The following is a 16,661-nucleotide window of genomic DNA, read 5'->3' as shown; positions in this document are numbered from 1 at the left end:
CTGACTCTGACTCCACCCATTCCAAGTACCTGGACGCGCAATCATGCACGAGCGCGAACAGAGATGCGCGAGAGCGAGCCAGGCTAGCGTAGGTTTTCGTTTAACAACATGGCACTACATTCAGCTGTAAGTTGCACCCAGTACCGCGGGAAGTAGGAGTGCTGGGGGTGCTGCAACACCCCCTGTCCGAGGCCCTGTCTTATCACAGAAAACGATCATTTCTAAAAACTCCGGCCAAAGTGGAGATTTCTGAAAACGCCGGTTATGTGTTGTCGTGTCAACGGGGAGAAACGGGATTTTAGGTTCTGAAGCGTCACATTATGCACCAGGAAATGCTTAACGTCATGTGAGCGCCCGCTGTACCGTATTGGTCCGAATATAAACACAAACCCCATTGTAAGACGACCTATATTTGGAAAAAAGATTTGAAGACCAGATCCGTTTTTTATGAATAAATAAATTGTATTCATTGAAATAATATACGAAAATAAAAAGGCATCGACTAAAACACTGCATTGCCACTAAACAGTAGTGCAAATAGGCCCTACTGATGTGTACACCAAAGACTATTCCTGACACTCCTCTGCCCCGCTGTGTTCGCTCTGGCTGTGGTCGCTCCGAACTGTTTCGGCCCGTGGCAAAGCGAGTCATCCTCGCTGCTGTCCAAGGCATTTTGAGACGCAGCATTTATTTAATGCTCATATGACCTAGTGCTGAAAAAAGGTTATATGAAAAAGTGTGAGGGTAGCGGTGGTGCGCTAAACTTGTTCTGTGAGCAGCTGGATGTGAACGATCGATTTTCAACTGTCCGCGCATGCACTGGTGTAATTGAGCTGCGCTGCTATACATCTTTTTTTTATCAATGTAACGAGTTGCGAGTCTAGTGCAGGCTGAGTTTTTTTTTTTCCCAGCACCCCCTGCTGAGAATACGTTCTCGCTGCAATGGTTGGACCAGATGTTATAAACATTAAACGGTCACATAAATCATTACTATTTTTAGAAAATGTATGTTTGTTTCATATAATTGTATTGGAAGTCCTGGTTTTCACTAGGGTTGCCGCGGTGTGGACATTTTCACACCGAGTAATACACTCGTCTCCACACCGGTATTACCGAGTATAAACGGTATAAACTTTGAAACTAGGTCAACCACCACACAAGCATCGGTTTTTAGACCCTTCTCGTCCTTCAGTTGCCGCCAACGTTCGAAAGCAGCGCCTAGGATTATTCTTGATTTCAGTTTTTCTCTTTCAGCGTTTTTATTATCAATTACTCTCTGAAAAAGAGTTTTCCTTCTCTTTGCTGGTGGTGGTGGTGGTGGTGGGGATGGTGGCGTCTTGTCTGCCATGGAAATTGTCTTCTACTGCTAGGTCCAAATGTGGACTAACTAGTTCCAGTAGCTACCGCAGGATAACAACAAACAGGAGCTTGCTCTGGGTCACGAGCTCTGGGTCACGAGTACTGCACGAAGGGGTCGCGCGCGGGGCGCGGGGGAGGGGGAGTGCAGTACGACCGTTTGATTGACGTACTTACTGTCCAATGCAACTCGGTGGCAATGGAAATGATTGGCTGGAGTTTTTCGAGCCCTGCCCGTTCCACAGATGATTGACTTGTTTAATTTTCATGTCAGTACTTCTAACTCAGCGGCTGTAAGCGGGTTATGATAAGGATTTCAAGTAATTTTGCAAAAATGGCCAAAAAAGCAAATCACCTATACAACCTTTAATATATTTATGGATTTATATTACCTTTATTTAAAACAAGACATATTTGTGTGTGGATCAGAAATATGTTTGTGAAACTTATTTTTGTTTATGGATTTATTTTACATTTATACATGCCGATATCCATTTGTGTGTGCATTGAAATGTATTTGTGAGAAGAGAGTAATTTATGTATAAATCACAAAATACATTTGTGAATCCTTCTCTGTGCATTCATTAATAATGAGACTGTTCTGACTCCATAAAGATAAGTGGGACAAATCTGTGGTCAATGCGGGGGTGCCTGGTTTAGGAACAGAGCAAGTTAAAAGCAGGATTGTATAAGTGCGTGAAACGGCTCGTTTGCGCTCAAACTTTACTTCCAGGGCAGTAGTCCTGCCTCCCGCCTACCCGCAATGTTAACAACTTCCACATACTGGCATGTAACACTATTCTAGTAGTACCCCAAAATGCAATTATTAACTCGAAAAAAGCATGATATGGGATCAGACAGCCGAGGTTCCGACTGGCTGGCCCTTTAAGAGAGCAGGCAGCCCAGCCTCGGTTCTGATTGGATGTGAGGGTAAACAGTTAACTGGTGACGCTACATTTCTGTAGTCCAGTGGTGAGATTGAATACCGCAAATCAGTATATTACCGGATTATAAGTGGTCCGTTTCTTTCCTGATTACAATAAATCATTTCAGTCAAGGAGGCTGTTTGCACAGTATGGCCTAAATAGTCTCCATATCTGGATTGGAGGGCAGGATGGCCGGAGACGTGGATCAAGGAACAGACCGGGAAGAGCAGCCCGACCCCGGGGGACGGGGGCTCGGTGGGCCGCCCTCTGCCGCGAAAAGGGGTTCGTGGATCACCCGGGCGCTTGCTGCGCTGGCGGTGTTTGCTGTAGTCCCTGTTCTAGCTTTTGGCATAAAATATTACCAGGATGGTCAGCAACTTAAACGACATGTAAGTATACTTTAAGAACGCATACGTAGATACAAGTGTGTTATATCAAGTAGGCTCCAATATCGTCATGGTACATTTTTCTATTCTCCAGATGTTCTTAAATAATGCCCTACATCTCCCTGCCACGCACCTCGATAGGAACAACCGTACCTCCTGAGTGTGAAGTGTGTTTACTAGGGGGGGGGGGGGTTCTTGGTCTGCACAGCTGCACGCAGTAAATGGACGAACCTGCCAGTCCTCGCATTTACTGTGTAAAGCACGTTTGGAATGCGTTTAAGCTATACAATCTACATCTATGCCATGTTGCCATATTGAGCCAATCAGGGATGCATGTGTTCCCCAATAGGAGGAGAGCCTGAAGATCCTGGGAGCAGAGGGCCTTTTCCTCTTCAGCTCCCTGGACACGGACCAAGATTCATATCTCAGTCCAGAGGAGTTCAGACCTATTGCGGAGAAACTCACTGGTACGTCCCCATTACGTTCATCCTTCTGCCTCAGACTCTCGCCCTCTTGCCTTAGCCTTGTGATATACACTCTGGTATCGATAAGTGATGCCTTCTCTGACTTTTCTCCAGGGATTACCTCTCCAGGAGAGTTTGAAGAGGAGGAGAGCCATGACCCAAACGGAGAGACTCTGGTGCTGGAGGCGACCATGCAGCCTCTGCAGATGGACTCCATGACCAAGAGCAAGGACGGCTTTCTGGGGGTACGACGCCCAGCAGCTAAAGTGGAACAGGGAATTCAGTTCTCTCTTTTGGTTGGAATTCAGCCTCACAGTGGCAACGCTGTGTGAGAGAGACACTCTGGGAAAACCGCTAACCTCCGTCTGAAACTAATATAAGTTTACATGCCACATGTTATAAATTGGCGTAATGAGAACTGCATTCTGATTAAAAAGAGAAAGAGTTGCCTCTTGTGCATAATATAATTTGTCTTATTACATTATATACTGGACTCTACATTATATATGTATATATATAGACTTATATTCAAAGAGTTGCATAATGACATGCCTCAAACATTTAGTGTTTCTCATGTATGTTGTTAAGGGCAACTGCTCAGCAGGCTTCATTAAATCCTCATGCCTATAAAAACATCCTGTCTTCCATCTCGTTCCAGGTGACCCACAGCTCCCTGAGTGGGCTCCGTGCCTGGAGGGCCCCGGCCACGCCCTCCTCTACCTTCTCCGCTGGCCAGTTCAGGGTTTTCCTGCCACCGAAGAACAAGCATGAGGTGGGGGACACCTGGTGGGTGATCCCCAGCGAGCTCAACATCTTCACGGGGTACCTGCCCAACAACCGCTACAACCCGCCCCCCCCTAAGGGCAAAGAGGTGATGCCCTCGGGCGTGTTGACCTTTGACCCAAGTCTAGTCCGGCCCGTGACTAACGAGGTGTTGTGCTCCCAGCAGGTGTTCCTCCACTCCCTGCTGAGCATGTTCCACCCGCGGCCCTTCGTCAAGTCCCGCTTCGCCCCGCAGGGCACAGTGGCCTGTCTGCGGGCCACCAGTGACTTCTACTACGACATCGTCTTCAGGTGAGGGGTCCAGTGACTTCTACTACGACATCGTCTTCAGGTGAGGGGTCCAGTGACTTCTACTACGACATCGTCTTCAGCTGAGGGGGTTCTGGATATGAGGTCAACATATTATAAACATGTTTTCCAGAAGGTGTCAACTATTGGACTGCATTTCAACACGATGCATTTGCCTATTCAATATTTGATCGCTGTCTCTGAACCCTGGGTTTATCTTCTGTCTGCTGACGTGTAAAGGGTGCCTCTCTCTCTTGCTCTCCACCGCTGCAGGGTGCATGCAGAGTTCCAGCTCAACGAGGTTCCAGACTTCCCTTTCTGGTTCACTCCAGGCCAGTTCACCGGAAACATCATCATCTCAAAGGACGCCTCTCACGTCCGCCACTTTCACCTCTACGTCCCCAACGACAGGTAGGCCTTCATCCAGGTTCTCCATGAACCTCCACCGGGAACCTGTCCTAGATCACATCTGTCCAAGATCACACCTGTCCTAGATCATACATGTCCTAGATCACACATGTCCTGATCTTCATGTCTCCACAGGCCTCTGAACGTGGACATGGAGTGGCTGTATGGAGGCAGCGAGAGCAGCAACATGGAGGTGGACATTGGCTTCCTGCCTCAGGTACGTCTGCAGGAAACCACTTAACAAGCAATCCATGTTCCACAAAACATATTTTATGAATGAGGTCCTCGTCTTGACACATTAACCCAGACGTCCAAAATGCTTTATGCGCATAGAAGAAGCATCTGAGACCAGGGCAACCCAAATTATGTTACTATGAAGCGTTAACGCTCTGGAAGGTCTACAAACAGCGGGACAAATCCCATGCTCTGTGTTGACGTAGAGAACCTCTCCGTGGTTGGACATGGGAGGCTATGGGTTACTTCTACATAGTTCTTTACAGCCAGCAGGACCGAGCTGAACCATGTGCGGGAACTCTCACGTCATCGGACCCCCTCAAGGGAGGCCGAGTGGATGAATTCTATTCTATGTTGGTCTACAGCTGGAGCTCCTGTCCAGCGGCCCGTCCACGCCCCCGTTCGTCACGGACGAGGAGGGCCGTATGGTGGAGAGCCGCGGCCCGGAGCCCATCCACTTCGTCTTCGAGGACATCCACTGGACCGCCGAGGTCAGCCAGCAGGAGGCGCAGCGCCACCTGGGGGTCACCTTCTACCCCTTCAAGAAGGTACGTTACCACCAGCCCCGGAGGTCCCCTTCTGCCCCCTTTTCAAGAAGGAGTCTAGCAGATCCTGACAAAGTGACTGTGTTCCCAGGTGTCCTACCTGCCCCTCCCGGAGGCGTTCGAGCGCGCCGGGGCCGAACACAAGCTGGTGCACTCCATCGTGCTCTGGGGCGCGCTGGACGACCAGTCCTGCTGAGGTGACTACACTCTCAGCTCTCGTAGGCTACTCAATATCTGAGAGAAAAAGAAACTCATAGCAATACCATTTCTAGCAGGGAAAGTTATTGTTAACCTTGTTGGCAGTAGCAGTCCATTACAACGCATTACGCGGTATTTAGCGACTGTAGCATGTCCAGTTAGAAGTGGAGTTGTACCGCGTAAACCACGTATCTGACAGCACGATGCCAGTTAACATTTCTGAAATATGACCCCCCCACCCCCTAGTTGAAATGGAACGTGCTAGTCCTAGAACCGGGTTAAAGAGGACCGTTGTTGGCTTCACCTCAACTCAGGGCCTTCTGTTGGCTCACCTCCGCTCTCTTCTTTTCTCTTCCGGTAGGTTCTGGGCGGACCCTCCGGGAGACGGTCCTGGAGAGCCCGCCCGTCCTCGCCCTGCTGAACCACAGCTTCATCAGCAGCTGGTCTCTGGTCAGAGAGCTGGAGCACATGCAGGTCTGTAAAGCCAGCAGGGTGCTAACAGGATGTCAACAGTCAACAGCGAGGCTGCTTCTAGAAAATGGCTATCACACGTACATGCTTTAAGTGTTGCATTTATATTCCAATAATACGAATAAAATGAAGTGACTTTTCCATTTCATGTTCAAGTTGAACAGGTTAGTCTGACGAAGGTCTTGGACCGAGACCATCCTGCTCATCAATGTTCTGCTGACTCTTATACAAATATGATTCATGTTACAGACTGATGAGCAGAACCTGGTTCTGGGCCAAAAAGCCCAGATGCACCTCGAAAAGTACAACTTCCCAGTCGAGATGATCGTAGCACTGCCCAACGGTACCATCGTAAGTAGCGCTGGCAGTGTAAGATTTGAATATATGCATACTTAATTAGCAGAGATTACTATTAGTATGCTACTTCCATCACCCACCCAATAAGTATCCATGAGTGTAATTCTGCCTTGATTGAATTCCGACTTTTTTTTACTGGTAATGGTTTCAGGTCCATGGGACTGGTATTTTTTTTTTTACTGGTGATGGTTTCAGGTCCATGTGACTGGTCTTTTAACTGGTTTTCAGGTCCACCACATCAACGCCAACAGCTTCCTGGACGAGACGGCCATGAAGCCGGAGGAGGAGGATGCTGCGTTCAGCTTCTCGGCGGGCTTTGAGGACCCGTCCACCTCCACCTACATGGCCTTCCTGAAGGAGGCCCTGCAGAGAGCAGAAGAGTTCATGCAGTAGGAGCGTGTGTGTCCTCAGGAGCTGGTAGATTGAAGGTCAATTTCACTACACGATTATCAAGAACCTCATTTGAAATGTGGTCTTACCTGTGCACATTAATTACTCAAAGTGCAATAGTTGTGCAGCTCCTCCACACACTAATTGAGTCCTGTAAAATGCTTCTAAATGTTTTTTTATTGAAACTTTTTTGAATCTCAAACATCATTGCGATAGCCACCGAGTGAGTTATCCAGAGAAGTTATTTGCTTGAATTTGGAACTTGAAATAAGTAGTATGATTGTGATTTCATCATGCAATATTTTGACTATCTCTAAAGACCATGTTCACAAAACTTAAAAGAAAAAGTCTTGGCTATTTGCCTGAATCTGTTTATTGTAACATTCAGATTGCCATTAGATTTTCTGCCAAAAAAAACAATTGCACCATCATTTGATATTGCAGCTGTGTGTATAACATTTAATAATAGGCGAACTTGTTATATAATTATATATACATTTCATAAGAAGTCCTTTCCTGTTGTTGGTCTCAGTAGTTTATGAAGGCCTCGTCTGAAAGCTTTGGCCGGATGAGGCCTGATGTCTCTGCTGAAGCCCACCAGGGAATGTCTTCACGGTTCAGCTGCAAGGCGCTCTCACTTGTCCTCAAGTTCTCGTGTACATCCAAACGTTGACTGCAGACTTTTCATTGCTGTGACATGTGACCACCAAAGACAATCTTGTAATATGTCAAATTTGTTCTGTTATTTTTTAATTGTCCATATTTTATGATACCATGTTTTTATAAAGCGGTACACTCTGCACTATAACTGGCTTTTCCTCCTCGTAAGTCTCTTTTCCTCCTCGTCATCTCTTGGAAATCGATTCATGTGATTGACACTGTGCTCCTGTCGCGGCCTTGAACCACCAATAACAACTGTGGACCCTGTGGTTGGGGGTAACCCTTAGGGGTTAAGGATAACCCTTGGGTTAGGGTTAACCATAGCCCTTAAGGGCTTGGGCTAACCCTTACGTAACCCTGTGGGTAGGTTAACCCTGTACAATAAAAGGTGCAAACATGAATAGTTCTACGTTTTTCAGTGACATTGTCTCTAAACACTAAATAAACCTTTGTTTTACAATAAATGTGTTTTTGTGGGCAACATCAACCACTAAGCCACATGACAATCTCTAAAGCATTTTGCATAAAAGTATTAAATGTTCAGTTTTTGTTCGACCAGAGGATGAATCCAAGATGGTGGCATCTGTCCGTCTTCACCGAGTCCCGCCCCTAAGACGGGAAGAGGAACTCTAGTTCCGGTTGGTTCTGTAGGTCCATTGACCCGTCCATACTCAAGTTGTTCTGTCATAGAAGATATTGTAGTCTTCGTAATCGTATCGATGTTTTGCCCTCCATTTTGAATGGAGGGTATGAGATGTTATGGAGCAGGCGGTACATGCGCATATGCATTTGTAGAGCTTCATTTTTCCAAATAAAGTAAATCATTCACTTATGCGATCATAGGAATATACAGTACCAATTAAGAGATGGGTATTATATTTACATAACCTCTTTGTCAAAAGACAGGCTTATCCAGTATGTAAGTTAATCCTACTTTAGTGTCCATTTAGTGAAGAGTAACACATGGCTCGGCATCCAAACCACAGAAAGGACTTCTGTAACAACTCAGTCTCAGAAAGGTCGTAGAGTAGCATTACAGAACACCCAGCGTTGAGCATGCGCATACTCTCAGACGTGTGGTTGAAAAATGTGGAACCTGCACTTTCTGTGTGTCTGTGTGTGTCCCCTCAGTTGAAGGTCCACACCTCCATGGCAATGACGTGGAAGTCGTCCTCCTCAGAGAGGCAGCAGTTGTTGAAGGTGTAGCAGGGTTGGCTGCGGCCGCGATACAGCGTCTCGTCCAGCCACAGGCCGAAGTGGCCGCTGTGGAGAGGAGTGTTGTTATAATAGTTTATTATCATCATCTTCAGACATATGGCAATCAAAAATCAAGGGGTAAAAGTATGAAAAGAAGATCAAATGATGAAAGCTACCACTTAATGAAAGACAAAGGCCTAGATTCTTAAACGAATGGCCAATGTAGCACCACTATCGTCTTACCTGCCCCCGCCGATGGCAAATGAATCCAGGTTTCCCTTGATGAAGAAGGTGTTCTCTCCAGTCCACCTGAAGCACTGGAGAGAGACAGAGGATCAAACGGGTGTTCTTCATTCTCCACAAGGTGCGATCGTGTCGTTAGCTGACCTTGAAGCGAGGGTGGAGCATGAAGAGGAAGGTCTCTCCCGTGCCGTAGAAGGTGTCACTGGGCCTCAGTGGGTGAGAGAGAAAGCTTCCAAACACCTTGAGCAACACGCAGAGAGAACTCGCAATGTAAGAGAAAACCACATTTATAAAAATGCTCCTACTCTACCTATTCCCCATCCTTCGTGTCTCTTGCAATCGTTCCAGTGTCTCTTGCAATCGTTCCACTCTTCCAGTGGCTCAATGTTGCACCAAATCAAACATCACTTGGTACATAACGATTCTGCTCATGTTAGTACCACATGACTTAAGACACATGAACCACATGTCTGTTCACAGCAAAGCAATAGTACCCCTGGTACACAGAGTAAACACATCTCTCAGCCTATGAGTTGTTTGGTCCTTCATGAAGGCGTGGTGCGTCCATATCGTTGACAACAGGCCTCATGTGTGTTTCACCTGATCGAGAGCGTCCTTGATGACGATGAGCGCAGGCGAGTCGGAGGCCCTCAGCCTCCGATAGAGAGACTTGAGGCTGAAGCCGTGGCACGAGGTGCTGTAGGTGAGCTGCCAGGCATGACCAATGGTTCTGGGAGGCAACTCTGTGCACAGCTAGGGAGAGAGACGAGACGGGGAGGTAGAGAACAGCACAACTGATCGGAAGGTAGAAGGAAAACGTACAAACACAAGAAAGGTATGGAAAAATTGAAGTGCAAATGTTAAACGAATGAGATATTGAGCTAGGGAATGAATGGATGAATGAACGAGTGAGTGAGTGAGTGAAGAAAAGCCACCCCTTACCTCTGTGACATGTGAGGCTTCCAAAATGCAGCTTGCTTCCAAAATGTCAGCGAGTCCCTCAGGGTCTCTGGGCAGCGTTTGCTGGTCCTCAGGATCTCTGAGCAGTGCTGGCTGGCTCCCGCCGTTCTCTATAGACAACATCTGAACGCAAACATGAAGTCCATCATCGCCTTACTATTACAACTATTAGTATTGTGTTCAGTGCAACATTTCCTCCCCAGCATGAGCTTTCTCACCTCCCAGTAGGAGCCCACCCACCTCCTAGTCATCCTCAGTATCAGCCGACTCACCTCCCAGTCCTCCCAGTATCAGCCAACTCACCTCCCAGTATGAGCCCATTCACCTCCTAGTCATCCTCAGTATCAGCTGACTCACCTCCCAGTCCTCCCAGTATTAGCCAACTCCTCTCCCAGTATGAGCCCACTCACCTCCCAGTCCTCCCAGTATGAGCTCACTAACCTCCCAGTATGAGCCCACTAACCTCCCAGTCCTCCCAGTATGAGCCCACTCTCCTCCCAATCCTCTCAGTATGAGCCCACTCCACTCCCAGTCCTCCCAGTCCTCCCAGTATGAGCCCACTCTCCTCCAAGTCCTCCCAGTATAAGCCCACTCCCCTCCCAGTCCTCCCAGTATGAGCCCACTCACCTCCCAGTCCTCCCCAGCGTGCCGGTCACTCTTGGCCACCCGGTGCTCTTCCTCATCGTCCTCGATCAGCACAAACTCTTCCTCGCAGGCGTCCCCGTCTCGCTCCTCTTCCTCTCCCTCCAGGAGCCTCGTCTCCGGACGCCAGCGGCTCAGGTAGGAGAATAGCTGCTCTGAACTGAGAGGAGCGGAGAGAAGAGCTGCTCTGAACTGAGAGGAGGGGAGCGAAGAGCTGCTCTGAACTGAGAGGAGGGGAGAGAAGAGCTGCTCTGAACTGAGAGGAGGGGAGAGAAGAGCTGCTCTGAACTGAGAGGAGGGGAGCGAAGAGCTGCTCTGAACTGAGAGGAGGGGAGAGAAGAACCGCTCTGAACTGAGAGGAGAGGAGAGAAGAGCTGCTCTGAACTGAGAGGAGAGGAGAGAAGAGCTGCTCTGAACTGAGAGGAGGGGGGAGAAGAACGGCTCCGAACTGAGGAGGTGAGAGGGAAGAGCGGCTCTATATATACATGCGAGACACACATCTGTACCTCTCTTGGGACAGGGCCAGCCATGCGTCTCCTCCCGGCTGGGGCCCGCCGGCCCTCTGGGGCCCAGCGGGGGTCTTCTCCTTCTCCAGGGTCCGCAGCCGCACAAACATCAGGGCCCCGGGGCCGCCTGGCGCTCTGCTCCCGGGAGCTGGAGGTCACAGAGACAGAGCTAGGTCCCGGCGTCGCTGCTGAACACCACAAAGACCGGTCCATTCCTCCTGGCCCCCTCACCTGCCAGGAGCCTCCTCCAGCCAGACTCCTCCTCCTTCTTCGGCTCGGGGTCGCTCGCTCCAGCAGAGTCCCGGGCGCCCCCCTCTGAGTGCGTCCCCGGGGGGCCGCCGCTCTGCGGGGGTTTCCCTGCCTCGGACGTGTCTGCGGAGCCGCCGTCCTCCCCAGAGGGCCGACTAGAGGGGCCCGAGGGGCCCGAGGAGGCCAGGGCCGGAGCCTCCACCTCCTGCTTGGTGGTGGTGCTGCTGGTCAGGGAGTCACAGACCCCCGGCGGAGGAGTCCTCAGGGAGCTCTTCTTACCCCTCCACCTACAGAGAGGGCTCTGTCACGCTCATGTGGTGTTACAGACCCACAGGAGGGAGTGAGTCAGTCAGTCAGTCAGTCAGTCAGTCAGTCAGTCAGTCAGTCAGTCAGTCAGTGAGAGTGTGAGTGAGTGAGTGAGTGAGTGAGTGAGTGAGTCAGTGGGTGAGTGAGTGAGTGAGTGAGTGAGTGAGTGAGTGGGTGAGTGGGTGAGTGAGTGAGTGAGTGAGTGAGTGAGTGAGTGAGTGGGTGAGTGAGTGGGTGAGTGAGTGAGTGGGTGAGTGAGTGAGTGAGTGGGTGAGTGAGTACCTGTGCTGGGATTGGCTGAAGCGGACGTGGCTGATGTCCGAGTAGAGGCTGACGGAGGCCAGGCGCTCCAGGGAGACGGAGAGGAGGTACTCCTCCCAGCCGTGCTCCACCACCAGGGGGTGGGCCTTGCACGGGTCGAAGAACAGCTTGGTGGACGTCACCAGCAGGATGCCAGAGACCACGCCCTGGGGAGGGAGGGAGAGAGACAGGAGGGAGGGAGAGAGAGGGATTTGACCGTGTGATGGTGCTGAGGTTTGCAAATCATCCCTATGGAAAAGTTGTTCTCTTAAGGTCTTTGTTTTCACCAACCAGGCGCTCTTCGCAGCTCACCTTGCAGTCGGTGATGTAACGGCAAAACAGTTTGAGGTATGGGACGGCCTCAGGCCCCTCCCCCTGGCAGCACTCCGGCGGGAGAGTGAGTAGGCACAGCTTTCCGTCAGGCATGGGTACCGCCTCCACATCCTGACACACACACAGATTAATGGTTAAGGACGGACGTAGTGGAGCAGGTTACCATCATGTATTAACCAGGGTGGTAAATTGTTGGAGGGTCAACCCGCACTGAAACCAAAGGGTCAACCAGACGCTGTTCATGTGGGGATCAGCGCTGTGGTTTTAAAACCATTAGGATTTGCTTAACAATTGCTAGCACTGCAACTTTCCTCTTCCATTAGTAAAGGACGTGGTCATAGAGAAAAGCTTCAGACTACCAGCATTAAGCGTTCATTACACTGAACACATGAAAGGTGAGACGAAGGTGAAACAATATGTCGCTGTCGGTACAGTAAGGGTGTTCATAGAATCGCTAGCAAACACTAGGTTAACCCATTCCCTGTTTACAACACACACACACACACACACACACACGCACGCACGCACTGCTTTGGTCATGGCCGGTCAAATGTCTGGTCACATGACCGCTACTCACCAGGAGTTTGTCATACTCTGCGTCCGGCGAGGGCGAGGGGCCGCCCCCGGGGGGGGTCCCCTCCGGCCCGGGCGTCGTCCCCTGGTCAGCGCCGGACCACCTCAGCTCTGCCGGGGATGGCACGGCGGCGGCCTGCCTCCCCTTGAAAACACGCAGCCTCTGTAAGACGGAGTCCATGACACGAGAACAAGAGAGAACACGGCGTTCCTCTCACACAAGGCACTTCCTCTTTCTTTCCCTCTAAGCCTGCCTTGTGTGTGTGTTGTGTGTTGTGTTTTGTGTGTGTGTGTGTCATAAGGGTTTGGGGCGTCGGTTAGTGATTGATAAACAAGCAGGCTGCTCATGTCATATTTACATGACATTCCATTGAGAGTGGGAACACAAAGAGTTTAAATGGGCCATATTAAACATTAACATTGGCCTTCTTTCCTTTTTTAAAACATCAAAGACATTATAAAAATATATATATACACATTACACTGTTTTAAGACGACAAACAATCCATTGTGACAATTTGATAGAGAAAATGTTTTTCCTTTCTCGTTTCAATGGGGCAAAGCCATCAATGCTGCATCTGATTAAAGGGGTCTCCTACCATCTGGGGGAGAACTGCAGGGGTGGAGGAGGAAGAGGTGGTTGAAGGTGGTGCGGGCTGGACATCAGACTGAGAGGTGATACTGAACACTGTGTCGTTATGAGGGGTCTAGAAGAGAGGGGAGGAGGGGGAGGGGAAGGGGAGGACATAAAGCAGCATCATTTAAAGGCTGCCTATTGGATTTCTGTTAGACGCAACATCATGTTACATTAGTAGCTCCGGCATTAAGAGCAGAAACATAAGTCCTGCTCCCTTGCTGAGGTTGTGTGCGCTAGGCATTACGCTGTGTACCGACAGAGGGCAAGCAGCCGGGATCAATGGCAACAAAGTTGTGTTGGGCGTGTAAAGTTTTATGTTGATGTGTAAATAAACATCAGTGGTTAGGTAACAACTACAGACCCCCAATAGGTCCACCTTATTGATCCAATAACCAATATTCATTGTAGAAAGAACATGAGACATGAGTTAGTTTGCATTTTGAATCCGGTATGATTGGAATTAGGAGGATTTTAAAAATATATTAACCTTTTTAGTCACCAAGAACAGCAGAATTGCTCCAATCAACATTATAATAATCATAAAAACAGGACCCCACAGACACATTCCTACATGACAGAGAGACTCTAAATAACCTGTGAGCCTGCCAGCAATATTATCGCCTCAACGTTTTGCGTAATTACCTTTGGATAGACATATTTCCTGTAGTATTTGCGGTAGAGACTCTGAAACAGACCGCGTCCGCCCATGGTGACGGAACAACCAGCTCTCATTGAACTTTGGACGTTGTTAAGGAAAAGCCTCTCTTGTTTTTATGGGAAGAATGTCGTAAGATTTATGCTGCAAATCACACTTCATTGTGAGGTTTTATACACTCCATGAAGCATATTTCACGCCTGATGCGACATAACTAAAGATATCCACCGTTACATTTGGCAAACAGGGAAACCTCAGCTTTGTATTTCCCAACACTTATCTCTTAACCCGTTCCACTGCCTAACCCCGTTATGTTAATCATGGTGCAGCGAGTCCTTCAGTTATCTCGTCACCAGGCCACTGCCTAACCCCGTTACGTTCATCAATGTTTGCAGGGAGTCCTTCAGTTATCTCGTCACCAGTCCACTGCCTAACCCCGTTATGTTCATCAATGTGCAGAGTCCTTGATTATCTCTTATCCTGGGCCACTGCCTAACCCCGCTATGTAACCATGAGAGCAGACAGACCTTGCAGCCGGGTCCTTCCTGCCGTGCTGGCTGACACTCTGACGAGGAGCCTATGAAGACAATGGATGCATTCCCTTTACCAGTGTATACATTTAAATAATAATACACTATAACTGAAATGTTGAGAGCATTGCCTGCTCACCCTGTACAGATCATATATATATGAATAATCATAGGACAAGTTCTTGAATCTTGTGTATCTGTAGATGTTTGTTATCTCTAAGCCTACCTTGCAGGTAGTACTGCCTCAGCTTAGGGTTCCTGATGTGGTGGACGGCCCCGCTGGCCTCCGCATGGAAGGGACGTCCGCCTCCGGGCCGGGCCTCCGTGGCCCCACATCTGGCCTCAGGGGCCTCAGGCTCTGGCCCCAGAGGACCACATTTGGCCCCAGGCCCCGCCCCCCGAGGACCACATCCGGCCCCAGGCCCCGCCCCCAGAGGACTCTTACTGAGCTCCTGTGAGGCGCTGGCCGCCAGCTTGGATCCCAGCCTGAAGAGGGGAGAGGAGACGTGAGGAAGAGAAGAGCTCTCCCATGAACACACGTCTGAGTGACGTTGTTCCCTCAGTGTCGAGTTCACTTCCAGATGCTTGATCGCTTATCAAAATGGCTGCAGGATAGACGTTTACATACACATACATATATACATATATACATATATATATACATATATACATATATATATATATATATATATACACACACATATATATATATATATATATATATATATATATATATATATATATTATAAATGTAGCATGAGACGTCAATTTAGCGTCAGATTTAAACTTTGCATGTCATGCTATAGAATAATGCCTGGTCTCAGTTGTGCTACAACCATGGTTTGTTGGCTGTCCTGCCTTCAGTTAATAATACAGTTCCAACACGGATAAAGTATGTGTGACCATTCTTAAACCCAGAGCCAGGCTGCTTCCCCAGTAACCCATACTACTTATGGCCGGACCTGTTTTTGACATTTCCAAAGTAGCCGGTCCTGGCTGTGTCCCTCTGGACCTTGGGGTCCATGGTGCCCAGAGTGGTGGACCTCCTCATGGACTGAGCCATTTCCTGTCAGGAGGGGCGCTGAGGGTCAGATCGGGTGTATCATCCTCCCCTTAACCTATCAGCATCCTGCCAGCGTTACCGTACCTACAGGGCAGAGACACGCCGCCACATTAACGACTCCTCCATTAAAACTATCCATGCAGATTAACTACCGTACAACACCATCCCGATGGACAAAAAATACTGTGTTTAACGTTATAAAATGTTGCACACAATTGTGTTTATCTTTATATGGAAATGTCAATATCATATTTCGGCACAAAATAAAAACATTATCATGGACAATGTAATTACTTTATGTTACGTTACATTATAATTTGTCATACATAATTATGTAAGCCATATAACTACACAAACACAGCCGTGTACATTTAGACTACACAGTTGACGCAAAAAGACAAAATATGAATCGTCCTTCATCAATCACCTCATCAGTCAATCGATGTTGAGAGCAACACAGAACTGTTCATCCAGACATCATATCTCAGATTCCTCCTCGTATGGTTCTTATCATGTATGCTAACTGACATTGCTGATTGCAGTTTGACTGTGACACCCATCATTGCAGTATCTAACAGCAGCAACTATCAAGCGATAAGCGTCCGGTGAACCACAATCAGTACATTAGGAGGAAATTCTGAACCACTGACCTGACTTAATGAAGGCCTGGAGTTGAAAACATTCCATATTTAGCTTGTGATGCCGACAGAATCCCACTGCAGACCAGTGAGCCGACTGATGCTCCGCCCAGAACTTAAAGGGATGAGACAGTTCCCATATCAATGGATCAAACCAAAGTTCATTATCAGTTCATGGCGTCCAGGCGAGGTTAGACAATAAGGACTGTGGATCCTCACTTCGTAATGAGAGTGTATTAAATATAACCTGTAAAATCATTGTGTAAATGTTGTTTCTGGTACATAAATGCTGAACCCCAGGATGTATCAATGAGCACATACATCTTCTGCCAATAAAATAATTAATCGTTTGTCTCCTGTTGT

At 48.4% G+C, this 16,661-nt stretch overlaps 2 protein-coding genes across 4 annotated transcripts; one reads left to right on the top strand and one right to left on the bottom strand.

Annotated features, from left to right (window-relative positions):
* Positions 1-2,272: 2,272 nt before the first annotated feature.
* On the top strand, positions 2,273-7,619 carry selenon (selenoprotein N). The gene is made up of 12 exons (XM_030356169.1): positions 2,273-2,671; positions 3,018-3,135; positions 3,247-3,377; positions 3,791-4,003; positions 4,082-4,206; positions 4,477-4,614; positions 4,747-4,828; positions 5,211-5,393; positions 5,482-5,587; positions 5,950-6,062; positions 6,309-6,410; positions 6,645-7,619. The coding sequence occupies exons 1-12, from the start codon at positions 2,471-2,473 to the stop codon at positions 6,807-6,809; spliced, it is 1,677 nt and encodes a 558-aa protein (XP_030212029.1). The 5' UTR covers positions 2,273-2,470; the 3' UTR covers positions 6,810-7,619.
* Positions 7,162-16,660, bottom strand: si:ch211-15d5.11 (nuclear receptor coactivator 7). Of its 3 annotated transcripts, XM_030356166.1 has the most exons (16): positions 16,311-16,651; positions 15,560-15,744; positions 14,824-15,083; positions 14,595-14,644; positions 13,375-13,482; positions 12,780-12,920; positions 12,182-12,313; positions 11,852-12,036; positions 11,246-11,550; positions 11,015-11,162; positions 10,494-10,668; positions 9,849-9,989; positions 9,507-9,659; positions 9,051-9,146; positions 8,907-8,980; positions 7,162-8,729 (listed from the first exon to the last, which is right to left on the bottom strand). In XM_030356166.1, the coding sequence occupies exons 2-16, from the start codon at positions 15,658-15,660 to the stop codon at positions 8,594-8,596; spliced, it is 2,205 nt and encodes a 734-aa protein (XP_030212026.1). In that variant the 5' UTR covers positions 15,661-15,744; positions 16,311-16,651; the 3' UTR covers positions 7,162-8,593. The 3 variants fall into 3 exon arrangements, 2 of the variants coding, with proteins under 2 accessions (XP_030212026.1, XP_030212028.1); XR_003976744.1 differs by lacking the exon at positions 7,162-8,729 and having other exon boundaries at positions 9,507-9,700; positions 16,311-16,660; XM_030356168.1 differs by lacking the exons at positions 14,595-14,644; positions 14,824-15,083; positions 15,560-15,744; positions 16,311-16,651 and adding an exon at positions 14,055-14,287.
* Position 16,661: the final 1 nt, after the last annotated feature.

Source organism: Gadus morhua, chromosome 5, assembly GCF_902167405.1.
Source record: "Gadus morhua chromosome 5, gadMor3.0, whole genome shotgun sequence".
Taxonomy (NCBI): domain Eukaryota; kingdom Metazoa; phylum Chordata; class Actinopteri; order Gadiformes; family Gadidae; genus Gadus; species Gadus morhua.
Note: the sequence above shows the minus strand (reverse complement) of the source record. Positions and strands in the feature narration are given on the sequence as shown.

Bases quoted from the DNA above. Each gene is read 5' to 3' on its own strand.
- si:ch211-15d5.11 (XM_030356166.1), bottom strand. From the start codon at position 15,660: ATGGCTCAGTCCATGAGGAGGTCCACCACTCTGGGCACCATGGACCCC. The intron at 14,645-14,823 runs GTAGGCTTAGAG...TTGTCTTCATAG, and splicing joins GAGGCAGTACTACCTGCAAG to GCTCCTCGTCAGAGTGTCAG. The intron at 8,981-9,050 runs GTCAGCTAACGA...GTCTCTCTCCAG, and splicing joins TGCTCCACCCTCGCTTCAAG to TGCTTCAGGTGGACTGGAGA.